The sequence below is a fragment of the Trichomycterus rosablanca genome, chromosome 1 (genome assembly GCF_030014385.1).
Source record: "Trichomycterus rosablanca isolate fTriRos1 chromosome 1, fTriRos1.hap1, whole genome shotgun sequence".
In the NCBI taxonomy this organism is placed as follows: domain Eukaryota; kingdom Metazoa; phylum Chordata; class Actinopteri; order Siluriformes; family Trichomycteridae; genus Trichomycterus; species Trichomycterus rosablanca.
Genome location: NC_085988.1, coordinates 20,079,321 through 20,095,956, shown reverse-complemented (window position 1 = coordinate 20,095,956; position 16,636 = coordinate 20,079,321). Strand labels below are relative to the sequence as shown.

At 39.8% G+C, this 16,636-nt stretch overlaps 1 protein-coding gene across 1 annotated transcript in view; it reads right to left on the bottom strand.

Moving 5' to 3' along the window:
• Positions 1–3,908: 3,908 nt before the first annotated feature.
• stox2b (storkhead box 2b) overlaps positions 3,909–16,636 on the bottom strand; it is a 122,655-nt gene continuing 109,927 nt past the window's right edge. The window contains exons 3-4 of the mRNA XM_062990032.1: positions 14,341–16,612; positions 3,909–4,172 (exon numbers count right to left, since the gene is read on the bottom strand). Of these exons, the coding sequence (XP_062846102.1) occupies positions 3,980–4,172; positions 14,341–16,612 (2,465 nt within the window). The 3' untranslated portion in view covers positions 3,909–3,979. The remainder of the gene's footprint in view (positions 4,173–14,340; positions 16,613–16,636) is intronic.

Genomic DNA, 16,636 nt, shown 5'->3' with positions numbered 1-16,636 from the left:
GCAGCTGCTCATCTGGTTTCTAACCAACCTAAACACTGCCACATCACCCCACTGCTGCGTTCTCTTCACTGGCTTCTTGTAGCTGCCCGCATTCAGTTTAAAACACTGATGCTCGCCTACAAAGCCAAAAATGGACCAGCCCCAAGTTATCTTCAAGGTCTAATCAAACCCCGCTCTGTACCAGGCAACCTCCAAGACACTAGTCTTGCTCGACTTGATCCTCCACCCAGAACTCAAGGAAGACAAGCATCAAGGCTCTTCTTTGTACTTGCACCCAAGTGGTGGGATGAGCTTCTTTTGTCTGCCTAAACATCTGAGTAAAAACCCACCTCTTTACTAAGCACTTAAGCTGACTTGTACTTACTAATGCTCGTTTATTTCATTATGTAAAAAAAAAAACTTTGGTTCTAACAGGGTTTCAGCAAATTTTGTTTTTCTAGATGTGTCCAATTACCCTGATTGCGTCCCCTATACTGATTCGACCCTTCACCGCTGACTGAGGACACCTCTCAACTGACATACGCCCCCTCCGGCACATACAGTCGAGTTCGAGTTCATACACTTGACGGGCACTGTGTATGGACGGCCACACCCCCATCAGCATTATACCTCAGCCCTGTGCAGGTGCCATCAGTCAGCCAGCAGGGCCCGAAGTTGCACCAGTTATGAGGACCTGTGATCCGACTTTCTTACCCTCTAACCCTGAACTACAGCCAATCGTTGTTCATGCTGCCGCCCAACCCAGTCGGAAAGGCAGAGCTGAGATTCGATACAATGTATTCGAAACCCCAACTCTGGTGCGCTAGCGTACTTCACCGCTGCGCCACCTGAGCGGCTTCCGGGTTTCAGCAGATTTATATTCTTGGACTGTTGTTTACTTAAACTACAGTAAGGTAATGTTCACTATGGAAGCACTTCTGTAAGTCGCTCTGGATAAGAGCGTCTGCTAAATGCCGAAAATGTAATGTTGAAGTTCTCCGCACCAAACTCATTAAACCATGTTTTTAGCAACTTTGCCCTGTGCACAGGGACATAGTCATGCTGAAACAGTAAAAGACTGTTACCAAACTATTGCCACAAAGTTAGAAGCATGCATTTACTTTATATAATGAGGTATTTCTACTTTTTACCATCAGATGTGAATTGTAACAGCTGGGCTGCAGTCAGTAATTGTACACTTACAGTGGCTCTATAAGCCAGGCTTATCTGATAAAAGCACAAATGTACAGTATTTACCAGTTCAACAATTATCCTGTAGACAGATCACATTATATAAACAGATGGTATTTTCATGATATTTTATTGTCTTAAAAAGTTACACAATCCCCAGTGGGGAAATCATATACACTAAACATTTAACACCACAACTACACGTGTAGGGACTTTTTTAATATTGAAGACTTTACAAAAAAAATCCCCTTTTAGGTTATTATACTCAGTATGACAGATAAACATCTTTTACAGATCGACGTAACGTCACAATGAGGAACAATGTGGTTGAGAACTCCGAGAAACCCATCATGAATAGGGAAGACGTCTTATGGACTATCCGCATTTCATATGAAATATGTTTAGTATAAACACAACATCCTTCTGGATGTTTATTTCCTTTGTTGTTCTGTTTACAGCCGTTACACATCAGGCGTTTAGTGCAAACTTTGAAATTGAGGCAGTCCTCCCTGCCTTTTTCTACCTCATCTCAATAAATCCTTTAAGTCATGTTAGGAAGCAGAATGCTGAATGTTGGACGTAGCTCTAAAACAAATGGTGAATGTGCTGTGATTAAATCAATTGAGAGAAATTTCCTAAATCAAACCTACACTATTGTAAAACTGCTGTTTAAAAGCTTTTTAAATGCATTATTATACTGCTGTTTTAGAAATAACATAGCATGCTGTATAATATGATTCAAAATATGTAATATACAGATGTAAACACAGTGGAGTATAACAGGTATCTGCTTCCTTTCTGATTGTTTTTGTTAAGGTATATTTGCCACACGGACTGATTTTCGATCATAAAACCAAACATGATCTTACACAGGTAATGAGTAAAAAATACATTTTGTAAAACCTAATTTATTTTATTTAAGTTACAAATTACCCAACACATACACCGATCAGCCATAACATTAAAACCACCTCCTTGTTTCTACACTCACTGTCTATTTTATCTGCTCCACTTACCATATAGAAGCACTTTGTAGTTCTACAATTACTGACTGTAGTCCATCTGCTTTTCTACATGCTTTTTTACCTGCTTTCATGCTGTTCTTCAATGGTCAGGACTCTCCCAGGATCACTAAAGAGTAGGTATTATTTGGGTGGTGGATCATTCTCAGCACTGCAGTGACACTGACATGGTGGTGGTGTGTTAGTGTGTGTTGTGCTGGTATGAGTGAATAAGACACAGCACCGCTGATGGAGTTTTTTAAACACCTCACTGTCACTACTGGACTGAGAATAGTTCACCAACCAAAAATATCCAGCCAACAGCACCCCGTGGGCAGCGTCCTGTGACCACTGATGAAGGTCTAGAAGATGACCAACTCAAACAGCAGCAATAGATGAGCGATCATCTCTAACTTTACATCTACAAGGTGGACCAACTAGGTAGGAGTGTCTAATAGAGTGGACAGTGAGTGGACACAGTATTTAAAAACTCCAGCAGAACTGCTGTGTCTGATCCACTCATACCAGCACAACACACACTAACACATCACCACCATGTTAGTGTTACTGCAGTGCTGAGAACGATCCACCATCTAAATAATATCTACTCTGTGGTGGTCCTGACCATTGAAGAACAGGGTGAAAGCAGGCTAAACAGTATGTAGAGAAACAGATGGACTACAGTTAGTAATTGTAGAACTTGAAAGTGCTTCTATATGGTAAGTGGAGCTGATAACATGGACAATGAGTGTAGAAACAAGGAGGTGGTTTTAATGTTATTGATGATCAGTGTATATACTTATTTAATTGATCTTGTTTTTAATAGTCTTCCATTTAAAGCAACTACACTGATGACATTTTTTAGAATGTTATCATGACCAAACGGCTGGATAATAAAGCACATTCACCATCTGTCTCACCAACAAAAGCATTCGCAGCACATTCTCAGCTTGTATTAGTGTAAATGACCAAAAGGAAAAAATACCACTCATGTCACTTCTTTATCTGAAATGTGGAGGTAGCAGTGTGTGTTTTCGGTCATCGTGTTCAGCAGTTCAAAGCACCGGGTCGGAACAGAAAATCGGAAACCGGTAGAGTCCATTTGTCTTGTGAGAAAGTCCTTTTTTTCGGAGAGAGAATAAATAGCACCTGTTATATCAAACCCTAGTTTAATGGAGTGCAATGGTTTTAATACAGTTATATACGGACAGCTGCTGATATTGATGAGAATGTAGCAAAATGTGTTGCGCTAAATTCCATTTCTGCGAGTTGAGAAAACATCAGCTACAATATTCACTGAGAAGTAAACTAACAGGTGACGTGGGAAAATGGTTGTATTGGCATTTCTAAATTGTCTGACGAATTCTGATGAACTGATCATGAGAAATGCTGGGTTATAAAAAAATTGGCCTTTTCTGCAGATACCCGGCACTGCAAGTCATTGTATTTCTATAATAGATATTTATGGACATAAAATTGAGCAACAGGACGTTGTGGGGCTAAGATTGACCTGAGTAGAGAATCAACACTGAACATGGCAGAGACTGAATCACTGGAGGCAAATCTAAAAGGTTACGCCGGTACTTAGATTAAAGATTTCTTTATTTATTTTTAAGACGGTGCAGTTTATTAGGAATTGATTCTCGCCTGTTGCTTTGTTACAAATGCCAAAAGCAGAAGGTACCTACAGTAAATTATGACAGACCTAATATGTATCTGCTTTAACTGAACAGTCTTCAAATGTTTTGCATGTTTATCATGTTTTATATATATAAAAAATTATCGTCCTTCATTTTCCAGGCCCTCCTCTACACACTCGTAATAGAGGCCTGTTTCTCTGGACGGGCAGAAGGAGGTGGCTCAGGAACAGGACGGAAAGAAGGTGCATGGTATGGCGGCGGAGGTCTCTTGGTGCCCAGGTGCCCGGGACTCAGAGCCATGTTCTGACGCCGGGTATTGTCCACGTTGCTGGACGTGTTGGAAGCGAGGCTCTCCCGAGTGCTGAGGATATGAGAGAGCAGGAGAATGGAAAAAAAGAGAGAAAGAGAAAGAAGAGGTGTTATAAGGCAGAAAAAGATGGAGGTTAAACAACAAGTGCAGGTAGACGGTGACGATTGTTTAGTCTGCAGGTTTTTATATATGAGTAAATACAGACTGAATACAGACTGAATGGGAAAACGAAGCAACATGAAAGGAAAGACCAATGAAAATGGAGCCAAGAATGGAAAGCACAATATAATGGTATGACAACAGTAAGACATTTAGAATATAAGAAGGAGAAGATAATTTAGGAGGTAATAGACTTGTAGCATAGTGAAAAAACAGCACTGCGGATATGGGTTGAAAACACAATAAAGAATTGCTGTAAACAGAAGCCAGTATGTTATATTACATATAGGTCGACATATTTAAGGCCGTATGTTTTTTTTTTCTATTTTATTTATGCATTTTCTTCCAATTTAGTGTAGTCAATTTGTCTTCCACTGCTGGGGAATCCCTGATTGCAGTCGAGGTGGGTATATTACTGCTCACGCCTCCTCCAACCTGCGAGCAGCCTTTAGCGGAACCCTTTTCCACTTATGTACTCTGCACAGGCGCCTCTCTATCTGTCAATCAGGGTCCTTACACAGCATTTGAAGACCCCACCTACATAGCCCGTTCATCCCGCCCTAGCAGAACCATATCTGCTGCAGGCACTGCCAATTATGCCCGCTAGATGGCGCCCAGCCGACAGGTGGCAATGCCGAGTTTCGAACCGAGGAGTTCAGAATCTCAGCGCTGGTGTGTTTGCGAAATATCCCGCTGCACCACCTGGGCGCCCATTTAAGGCCCTATCTAATTCACAGCAGTAAAAAGTGCATCACGGAGCATAAAATTCCCATGTTATATATACAATTTGCTGTGAAATTCAAAATTTAAGGTTTGTGTTTAGTGATTTCACATTTTTCATGTGCCTCACGTTTACTGGTTAATTTGCACTATGAGGTGGTCCTAGCAATCCTACGGCAATTCAGTTAGCAATCGGTTAGTCAAAATGTCTAAAGCAGCTAAAAACACGACTCAGGTAACTGAGTTTGAAAAAATTCCCAACCAATTCTGTGGACGCAGAGGAGGGGGGTGTCAAAACACAGACGAGAATTTTTGTATTTGAGACTGAACATGAAGCCTCGCTGGATGTTCTACGTTTACATTTAATCATTAAGGTAGGCTGTGCTGTGTATTGTAGCTTTCATTTATTCTATCTTTTAATTTATAGGTGTAATTTAATGACTGCCGTGAAATGTGGCACTTTTCTTTAAAATCCTTAAAATTTGTGATTTTTGAAAAACAAGGTCCATGAAATTACGCACATTTTCAACTTCAAGAGCTGACATCTGTTAACAATGTATCAAGATGTTGAACAAAAACAATGACTTACTGTAAAATTCATGTCCTTCCACCCACTACCTTTATATACTGTATTGAAATACATTACTAAATACATTTTGGCAGTGTAGACCTCAGTAAATGAGGCACTCCATATTATTAAAAACATGAATAAAAGTATATTTTATTATGTTTCTGCTTGCTTGTGCTTTTCATGACCCATGACCCCTTTCAACCAATCATTCATACTAACATATTTTCAGTTATAGCACAAACAAATGAGACTGTTTGGGTGCAATTCAGCCCAGGCAAAAAAAAAAACTATCGTCTAACAGATGACAAGTCTCTGATCATGCAGACGATGTTTTAAAAAGTCAGAAGTGCAGGTAATGTTTATTTTGACAGTGACTACCACAGTCACTATAAATTAGGGCTGGGTATCGCCACTAATTTCCTGGATCGATTCGATTCCGATTCACAAGGTCCCGATTCGATTCGATCTTCGATTTTCGATTCGATTTCCGATTCAATTTCGATTTAACACATTTAGGCATATTTGAGTTACATTAACAGGTTTTGTTTAAATATGTACAGATGTACAGAGAACGAATGTGATAATTGTACAAAGAACACTCATTATTAAAAATATTTGTTTTTACATAAATATGTAATCCACAACAAAAAACAGTAACATTTTTTTTATTTTTTATTATTATTTTATATGTCTGACACGCTACAACAGTGTATGTGTAATGTAAACATACACCTGGCTGTTGCACAACTTATGCCAAGTTCACACTACACAACTTTCTGATTTGCCGGGTCACTGTACAGTTCACACTGCACGACTGATGGGTGATGGGGGGGTTTCACATCTACACCATCTATCACCAGGAGGAATCTCAGATGAGTCTGTCTGGTCTCCCAAACTACGTTTTGTCACAAAAACACACGTGAGAAGTGACGAGGGGTTTAATGATACCACGTCCTAAAATACACTCCAACAAGTAGCGAGAGATCAAAGTTTGTGCGCTGATGAGCAGCGTAATATCAAAGAGAAAAAAATAAAGGAATCTGAGTGGATTTGGCAACACGACCAACAGGGATTGTTCTGAAGTTGGAGGTTAATAAATATTTTGTTTTGTAGAGAACGATAACTATGCTCCTGCTCCACTTGTTTACAACCTCTCCCGTGTGTTTCCCCTCGCTGTTTCACATTGATTAAGAGCCGAGTTGCTCCCGAGCCGGCAAATCTAGCGCAGACCAGTCGCCGAAAATCAGGGCAGAAATCATGTAGTGTGAACCAGGCATTACTGGAGCTTCTGCCATGCTGAACTGATGTGCAGGTCAGATCTCGTTGCACGAAAAAACAGCGGCTGGTCACGCGAGATTAAAGAAGGTAACAGACTTCCATGTACACCGTAAAAAGGGGCTCATTTAAAAGATCGATCTCGCGTTTATATGAATCGATATCGGATCATTCAAATAAAGATCGATTCGAATCGAAAAATCGATTTTATAAACCCACCCCTACTATAAATGCTTTGAGGTTTCACATTTTACAGACGAACACAGGTAAATTAGAATAATAATAAATTAAAAGATAAAAGATCATATTTTTTGAGCTATTTTGGGACACCAATGCTGCACTGAGCTCCCCCCCCCTATATTTCTTTTCACCTGCCTGTGGTGGAGTCTCACAGAGATCAGTATTAAGAGTATGAACTCTGCCAGTACCACACCACTAGTAAAAGAGTCTCAACCAGTTAGAGGTCGCAACTGTACAGCAGGAATGAAGCACCTTCAGGCACAGCCAATTGCGCCTGTTTAGACACCTGGCCAAGTTGGAAGCAATGGTGGGCTAGCGTATTAGACCGCTGCACCAACCGAGCACAACCGAATTTTGATCACACTGTCCATCTCACATTGTCTATCTTTCATTACATTTCAGCATTTATTCAAACAGTCTAAGTAATTTAGGGTTAGAGGGCAGTGGTGGGGTTTGAACGAGCAACCTTCTGCTTACTAGTCCAGTACCTTACCCGCTAGGCTACAACTGTACTGCCCTTTCACTTTCGGGTCTGTGTGCTAGTAATGAATGTATTCAAGCCAAATCCCACTTAATTTTTATAGTTTCAGTATAAGTATAAGCACACAACTCTTCATATTAGAGTCTTTGTTTTCTGTTCTTCTCCTCTAATCCTGCCTCTAACCATCCATCAGCACTCATTACAGAAACAAAGAAATGATACATGCCTTCCATACTAGAAGCTGATTTGATAATAAGAAGCAGGTTACGCAGAATGAAAGAAATGTTAGGTTGAGCATGATCTGAACAATAAAAATCAAGCATTTGCTATAGAACTGTTATTCCCTGTTTTAACTGAAACCATTTGGAATGGTTCCGATTCAAATTCACATACATAAAATTCTGACTAACTGCTTTGTCTCTTGGGATTGATTCTTTAAACACATGATCATAAAATAGCTGAAAAGCCCGATTGAGTTGTTTTAGTGGTTTTTGCAGTCCTTTACACTTGAGTGCACATTGTGTATACACGGCTTTTGAAAGACATTAGCATGCTAATTTTTTCCACCGGTCAGCATCTGTTTGCTGGTATGCAGGTAAACCACATAAACAGTTATGTAGCAGGTAAGAGTTATTTAATATTACGCTATGCTCCTGATTTCCTGCCTTTAGCAATGCATGTGGTTTGGGGTAAATTTGCTGATCACAAGTCAAATGAGGTAAATTAAAAACTGAGGCTGAACATCCATCCTTTAAGTATTATCAAGACTGAGTTAGTGGCATTAAGACAAAATAAAATAGTCTGAAACCAGGTGTTCCTGAAAGGTTGTTGGTCCTACTAGAAAGTCTGTAATAAACAAATCACAATCAGAACCTGGGTTTGTTTTAGCCAAAGGTTTTGTTGTGGAAGCTCCATGGAGAAAGTAAATATCCAGCAGTAAGTAATTAAGTGGTAGGTAAAGCATTTTAACCCAGGATTTACCAATATTGTAAATGCAATTAAAATAATAACCCTAAATTAAATTAGGAGTACTAAATTAAGAATTGGCTTCTGAACTGACTGCTAACCTGTCTGAGCTTCGTGCTATCTGACTTGGCCAGTAAAAACCAGATACATTTAGTCCGCTGCTAGGAAATTTAAGTAACTAATGTTCAAAGTTCTGACCACTAAGGGGTGCAGCTCACTAAAGTTGTAAAAGCAGCCATTGTATATGACAAGGGGGATAAACTAATAATGCCACCAATAACTTTCATTTTAGAGCTTTCCCACAGCTGTTTTTGCTGCTGTGTTTTACCCATTAACCAAGGTATTGGCAGCTCAGCAGTTAAAGTACTGAACTTCAAGCCACAGCCCTTGCAGACTGTCACTGTTAAGCTCCTGAGCAACAACCTAAACTTTCAATTAGACAAAAGTGCCTGCTAACAGACGTAAATGTAAAATGCAGAAAATGTAAACCAAACTAAACAAAGCTAAACTTAAGACCAAAAATCTCCTACCGACACCAGTGCAGAAAAACATTTTAAAAACAATTTTATTTACAGTGGTACCTTGTAACCCATGTCCCCTAAACTCAAAATCTTTGAAACTCGGCGCCCTTCGTCGAGAAATTTGCACCCTTAAACTCAACGTTTCCCTTAAACTCAATGTGTTCAGTTTGCTTTTTAAAGATGTATTAATTTAATTTCAAGTTAACAATGAACAGTCACTTTGTTCAGCGCTCGGCTTGAGTGCAGTAAAACGTCATTAAAGTGTGAATATGAGACAAATCTGCATTTGTGTGGAATAACCATCAGATTCACTCTGAAAGCTCCACATGTACCTGTGTTTATCTGGATTTTTCTCACTGTTTCACTTTTAAACTTGTGTTACAGCTCAGAGTTCTTAGAAATTGTAAGAATCAGCTTTTTACTTCAGTGTTTTTATATTAAACGTGTCTTATTTTCAGTGTATAAGTGTCAAAAACCACTCCATTATTTTACATAAGCCTAAAACATATGCAGCTCCACAGGACCATGGAACGCATTAACAGGTTTCCTATACATCCTTATAGCAAATAAAAATGCCTGAAACTCAACACCTCTTAAACTCAGTGCCTCTCCCAGAACCAACTGACTACCACTACACTACACCACACTTATTATCAACTTTAGATAATAGAGCCTAATGTACTTTCTCCAAAACACTGCTTCTATGTATCTGGATTAGTACTCATTCTGTATATGGAAGCACACAGACACACAGCAAACACACATAGTTGGTCAGTACTATTATGTGTTATGAGATTGGAATGCCATCCATCCCATCCAAAGAGTAGAACTGATTCTGCTCCCTTACACCCCCGGAAATAGGTGAATATGGCATCACTGGAGCTAGAACCATATAACTAAGGTACTGTAGCCACATCTTAAGGTGAGCATGACTTAAAAAGTGCAACTATATTAAGATTCTAAATAGTGTGAGAAGAATTATGGATGAAAGAAGGATGGACGGATGGATTGACATTACGCGAACGTTACAAAAAACACACCCACATAAACACAAAGAATTCTGCAGATTAAATATGGCATTAATAACAATATATCTATATTCCTTAAAACAAATCAAACATGATTTCCAACTGACATGATCACTTCTTGCTTTAAAATTGTCAGAAAATATTTTATTTTACTTTAATTGAGAATGTTTGTTATGATTTGCTTTACATTTTATTAGAAGTGCATTGTGACTTTTCATTTAAAATATTTTAAGCTGCAGAGGATAAAAAAAAAAAAAAAACATTTTAACAAAAAATATAACATAAGTGTTAAAGTGCTTTGGGCAAGAGTCATTTACTGGAGACACTTAAAATCATGAAAATCCAATGGCTTGTCCAGGCTTGCATGAACACACAGCATTAAGGCCTTATTCTGTAGAAAGGTGAATATATTGCTTGTTGTTAATATAATTCCTATCCATAATTCATAAGTAAATTCATAAATGTATTTTCTGATTGATAGCATTCAGGTTGATAAACAAAAAAGTTCTTTACAATCTGTAATACTAAAAAAGGTAGAAATAACAGCAGCAAGGTGAAAAGTATGTGCCGTGTCCTAAATCACCTTCTACAGAACTAAAGAGATTATTTATGTGTGTCATGAGAATTGGGATGCAGCCTTTTCTACTAACCATCAAATTTATTTGTGCAGAAGCCAAAAGCTCAGCATAGCTTGCCAACTTTACCAGTTTTTACGACAATGTTATTACCAGAGCGCTTTCTTACCTCAAACCTCCCATCCAACCTTTAAAAAATCGAATTATGCAGATCTGTTCATCGAAAAGTATCATTCAAAACAAAAACGAGATTTTTTGTTCTCACCTCTAATCTCCAGTGTTGGCTGATGGTAAATCTTCTGAATTAACCTACCATATGGAACATACTTGTCAGATTTTGTGGACAACTGTTCACTAGTTTGTGGCTGACATGTACTGGCGATTATGGCATGCTTGCTGTATGTGGAAATGTCATGAAGCATGCTGGAATTTCAGAATGTAAGTTGTCAAATGTACTTTTTCAGACGTTGATGAGCCTGGGGGCACAACTATTGGGGGAAGGGGGCACAACTATTGGGGGAAAGGGGCAAAAGAGATGAAAAACTCAAGTTGCACTGTGTGCTCAAGGTATCAAGTTTAATGCAGAATGTAATTTAAAACCTTTTAGAACATTAATAGTGTGTTTGGACTATTAATGCCTATATAAAACATAGAAATTATACAGTTGTATGTTTAGCAAAATAAAAAAAGCTATTCCAGACCAAACATTCAGTTTATTTAGCTTCCAATGAAATAATAATGAGCGCACAATGCAACCAAATAACAAATAAAGGAATATGGATGCATACTTGATGTACACTTGGACAACATTTATCAAGAGTACACACTTAAAGAAACTAAAACAAACAAAACAAAACACGAAACATCAATTTTACAGTAAAAAAAAAAGTGTAAACACTTCCAAACAAAAACTCATAGAGGTATAGGTGGGTCAAGCTGGGGGTGCATGTTATTATTAACATTTAATTGCAAAATAAAATGAATTACATTTGCAAACCAAAGGCAGGTTTAAGTTCCAGAAGATTGTTGTGTGGGGTAGAAATCCAACTAATAATGTAAGAAAGTAATTATGAAGCCCAGTTCATTAACAATGGCAACAGCATGAACATTCGTATCCATCCGTATCCGTGTCATTATTGGATAACAAGGACCAAATTGATAGTTTTTAGTTTTTAATATGCACCAATAGAATTTTACTATGCAACTACCACATCAAACCACCAATCACTATCATCGCCACTGATGAGCATAACATCCGTTAATTAAAAAAAAAACCTAATTATTAATAATGGGCTTGCAAATACCCTCTTTTTACCCTCTTAGTGTTGGTGAGAGCTGCTGCTGGTGCTCGTTCAGGGAACCAGCAAGTCTTTTTTCATAAAACAAATCTATCAAACTGACAGCCTTACTTCGAAGAAATCAGTTGCACTAGCGACTAGAACATTTTTAGATGTACAGCAAATTTTACTCACCTAAAATTTTAACATCACATCCAATGTTTACCTACATTCTAAGGCTGTGTCCCAAATTGAATACCTGGTAATAAAAAACAGGGTTTGCTTATGATCCTGAGATCAGTCCTGAACTTTGCCCTGATCTTGCTCTCCTTATAGCTTAGGGCATGTTTCAAATAGATCTTATCTCTGTCTCTATCATTAATTTTGAACTTCTCTACTCTGTTTTTCTTTTAATGCACTTATTTTCACTATCAGCTTCAGGTTGAAGTAGATCCTGGGCTTAACCGGAAAAAAATAGGTGCGAGACAGGACACCAATTTATCGCAACGCACCACACACTCAACTCTTCACTTACACTCAATCCACCTTCTGTTTGTTCTTTGTGGAAAAAAATAACTAACTGTACATTTAACAATGCTTTTCTTTACTTTTTCTAAATGTATGATTTGTCTATTTTTTTTTACGTTTGTTTTCTATAACTGTTCTAAATGAAATGTACCTTCACTTACATAAGTAAAACATAGGGCAGTTGTAGCCTAACGGTTAGGGTATCGGACCCTAGTATGCAGAAGGTCGCTGGTTCAAACCCCACTACTGTCAGGTTGCACTGTTTGGCCCTTGAGCAAGGCCCTTAACCCTCAATTGCTTAGACTGTATACTGTAAGTCGCTTTGGGTAAAAGTGTCTGCTAAATGCTGAAAATGTAAATGTACTACATCAAACAATAGTTAAGCATAGCTGTTTAAAGGAATACAAATTGTTATTCCTAGTTATTAAAGGTGAAAGTCATTGTTTAGTAAGGCCAAACTTGCCAATGCTACTTTTAAGGAAAATTGTCATTCAGCTATTTCTTAATATTGAAAAACACTGTAATGCCTTAAAATGCATTACTTTCCTTTAATGCTTTTAATGATTGAGTGTAACCTGGACTAATGATATCACAGCAATATAAGAACTCAACTATATTTAATATACATTATTACTGATAAATTATGGACCTCCTAGTTTGTTATTGATTTTTGGTCTCACACACTTACTCAGTTTTGCTCTTTATTCAAATATTGGTCTAAGTTGTTTTGGATCTTGTATTTGACTTGATGTGGACTGAGTTGTTCCTGAATACCCCACTGCTAAATAATGCGTTCAATTATTTTTGACAGCATTGGTCCTGTACAAATCCAACATTGATCCTGTACAAATCCAACAAAAATCAAATGAAGTGATATATCATTTGGGACACAGCCTAAATGTAAGAAAGATAGGTCTCTCTGAGTCCTGGTCCTCTCAAAGGTTTTTCCCTCGTATTTCCCATTCTCATCCAGGGGAATATTTTCCAATGTCCAGAAATTGTTTTTTGTATAGGATGTATTAACTTGTTTTCACTTTAACTAGAGGTGTTTGTTCAATAGTCTGTATCATTACATATAAATACATTTGAACTAATTTGACAAGCTGTTCCTCTTTGTTGTTGGCTTTTTTTGTGTGTTTTTGATAGGAATCAGCAGAATTCAGTTTACGGATCTAACCTAACTTGCTGGATGAGAACTAGTACTTTTGTAGTAAAAAAAGGGCGAAAAGGTTCTTGACTGAATAGAAATAGCTTTAGAATCTATTCCTATCTTAACCAACACTGTCTGTGTCCATACTGTAATGTGGGACTATTATACGTGCTTGGGGCCCTACATGTATAACTAAGATACTGGATTATTTGTTATTTTGTGCAAATTCTGATGTAAACTGACCTAGCTTACAAAGCACAGGCATATATATTGCATTTGTGAACATCTAATTTAGCTTGCATAGTGGCATGTGATCATGTGTATACATTCCGAGGCATTATTAGTAATTTTGCAAATACAGTTAAACAACTAATATTTAAATACTGACATTTTTAAATCTTTCTATGTGTATATGTAGTGCCTTACCTGTAGTACTGTGAGCATTTTAAAGTCTATGATTTTAATTTACAGTTATGTTATCCACAGAGGTACAGTGGTTGGTACCACTAATGTATCATCAAAAGGTTTAAACAATCGTAAAGTATTTTAAGATTCTACTTAATCCTATGTCATGTGACAATACTTGCGTAACCCTAACTACAAATGTGCTGAAGTACACTGACAATTTGTCTATTCACAGAATAGCATACCACTCCAGTTCAAGCAAAAGAACTACACTGGCATCCAAACCAGAGGAGGAAACCCAATATTGGACCTGAATGCCTTACCGTGGGGAATTAAATCCACTGTCAACAGTCACACTGCTGGAGTCCATGCTGTCCAGACGTGTGGAGTGGGCTGACTTCTGGTTGTGGCTGTTCTCCCCCTCTTTGGGGCTAAGAAAAGTGAGGTTCTTCTCAAACTTGCGTTGGAGGTCTCGATCTTTTTCCCGTTCCATAAGCCACTTCATCGTCCCACCGCCTTCCAGAACTTTCTCCTCCACTTTGCTCTTATGGCTGGTGTCCTCAGACTCGTCGTCTGATACGTTGTAGTACTCAAAGGTGGTCTCCACACATGAGGCCTGTTCCTGACCAGACGATGATGGCACTGTTAAAGGAAGAGGTTCCTCGAAGGGTTCCTGGCTGTCGAGCACCTCCAGAGACTTTGTATGCGGTGACTTCCGCATCGTTCCTGGTCTGGAGAAAGTGTTTTCCCCATATTCTGGGGGTTTGAACAAAGTTTCTTGGCTGTAAACCTCTGCCATTTGGTCCAAGTCACCTGAGTCGGGATTGTGTTGATGTATCAAGCGTCCGTTGGGCAATGGCTCTGGCGTCTGGCTAGGCACTGGTATTGTTATACTATTCAGTCCCATTGTGGAGTTCTCGGTGAACTCCGTAGGATGGGGTGAGGTCACAATTGGAGTTGGCCGCTCAGAAGAAATCCCTTTCCAGACACTTTCTGTGAAATCGTGACTGGATTTTACCAAAGGAGAGGGCGCCAAGTAGGAGGCTTCATTTGATTGCGTGTGCTGGAAATAGTCATCCACAGGTGTTTTGGGAGAGCAGGACTTAAGGTCATTAAAGGCCGGTAAACAGTCTTTGCTTTTGCTCTTCTCTATAGTTCTATAGTGCATGCCATCTTCAGAGACCCCCCTCCCAGCATCGGGCATACAAACATCAGAGTTCAACCTAGCAGCGGAGTGCATAGCTCGGGAGTAGTGGCCTTTCTGGGCAGACGCCCTCAAAGTTCCATCATCGGTGTAATACCGATTTCTGTCATCTGGACTGCACTCAAAGTCATCAACAGGTCCCAAGAATGGTCCTCCCAAAGGGCCTTTGGAGTTATCCATAGAGCGCGACCTTTCTTTGGCCTTGTTTGACCTCTCATTTCGTGATTTTCTTTCCTGGGTGTGGCTGTGACTGCGATGGACTTTGGAATGCGATTGTGCCCTAGAAGGTTCTGGAAAGGGCATCTCTGTCCTCCGCTTAGCCAGCTCCCCTGAAACATCCCACTCTGGAGCTGTTGTAAAGTGTGACTCGACGATGTTCGGGTTGCTGTGCACCATGTATTTTCCTCTGTTCCTTTCCATGGACATCATAGTTTCCCTTGGAGAGCGAACCAGAGAGGAACTATAGAACCTGTAGTCCCTGTCATAGGATATATCCAGGTTTGAACCTTCTGACCGTTCCCCTTTAGAGACACGCGTTTTGCTGTGGGAGCGTGACGATTTGCCCTGTTGGACCTTGCGATGGCTGCGGCTGCGCTTGCTGCGAGAGCTCTGCTGAGCTGACGAGCTGGCTTTGCTCCTCTGAGCCTTCTCTTCCTCCAACCGCTTCATCACAGCAGTATGCCGGGCCAGATTCTCTACCGTCAAGTCCGGGTTGATCCGTCGGATGATCTCCATCTCTACATCGCGCGGTAGTGTGGTAGGTGTCTCCTCGTCTCGTAGAGGCCACTCCTCAGGAGGAAACTGGGCAGAGAATGTGGCAAGTTGCTTTGACTTGTCCTTTTTAAAGCTCAGTCGGAAGAGTTTCAGGCCAAACTTTTTTGATTGCTTCTCGCTGCCGCCGCCGCCACTGCTGCTCCCGTCCTTCTGCTTGCTGCCGTTACTTTCTGGCTTCGGGGCAAAACTTAGCGTGGTTTTGCTCTTATCTGATGGAAGCTGTGGTGGTGGTGGCACAGCGTATGGAGGCTCCTTGTGCTCCTTGTGCTCCTTTGACCTCCTTTGCAGTGTGCTGGACATGTGTGCGCTAGGTATGTCCTCCCGATAGCCTTCAGCGTAGGGGTCAGCGTGGTTTTTGTGGTGCGGCCGTTCCCTGACGCAGCCTGAGGCGGAGGGTGTGATGGTACCAGATGGAGGGGAGGAGCATGACTGTATGCCACCAGGTATCCTCTCATCCAAGTGATACCATTTGCTGTTGGTGTGAACGAGGGAAGGAGTGATGAAGTATGTTTGAGGGGTGACGATGAAGTAGCCCTCTGGTGTTGGGTAGATCTTCCGCTCCCGAACAAGCATGTTGAGGGTGTGCCGAAGAACCTCCGGACTTGGAGTAGGGACTCCTGTAAAAAAAAAAACATACAAAC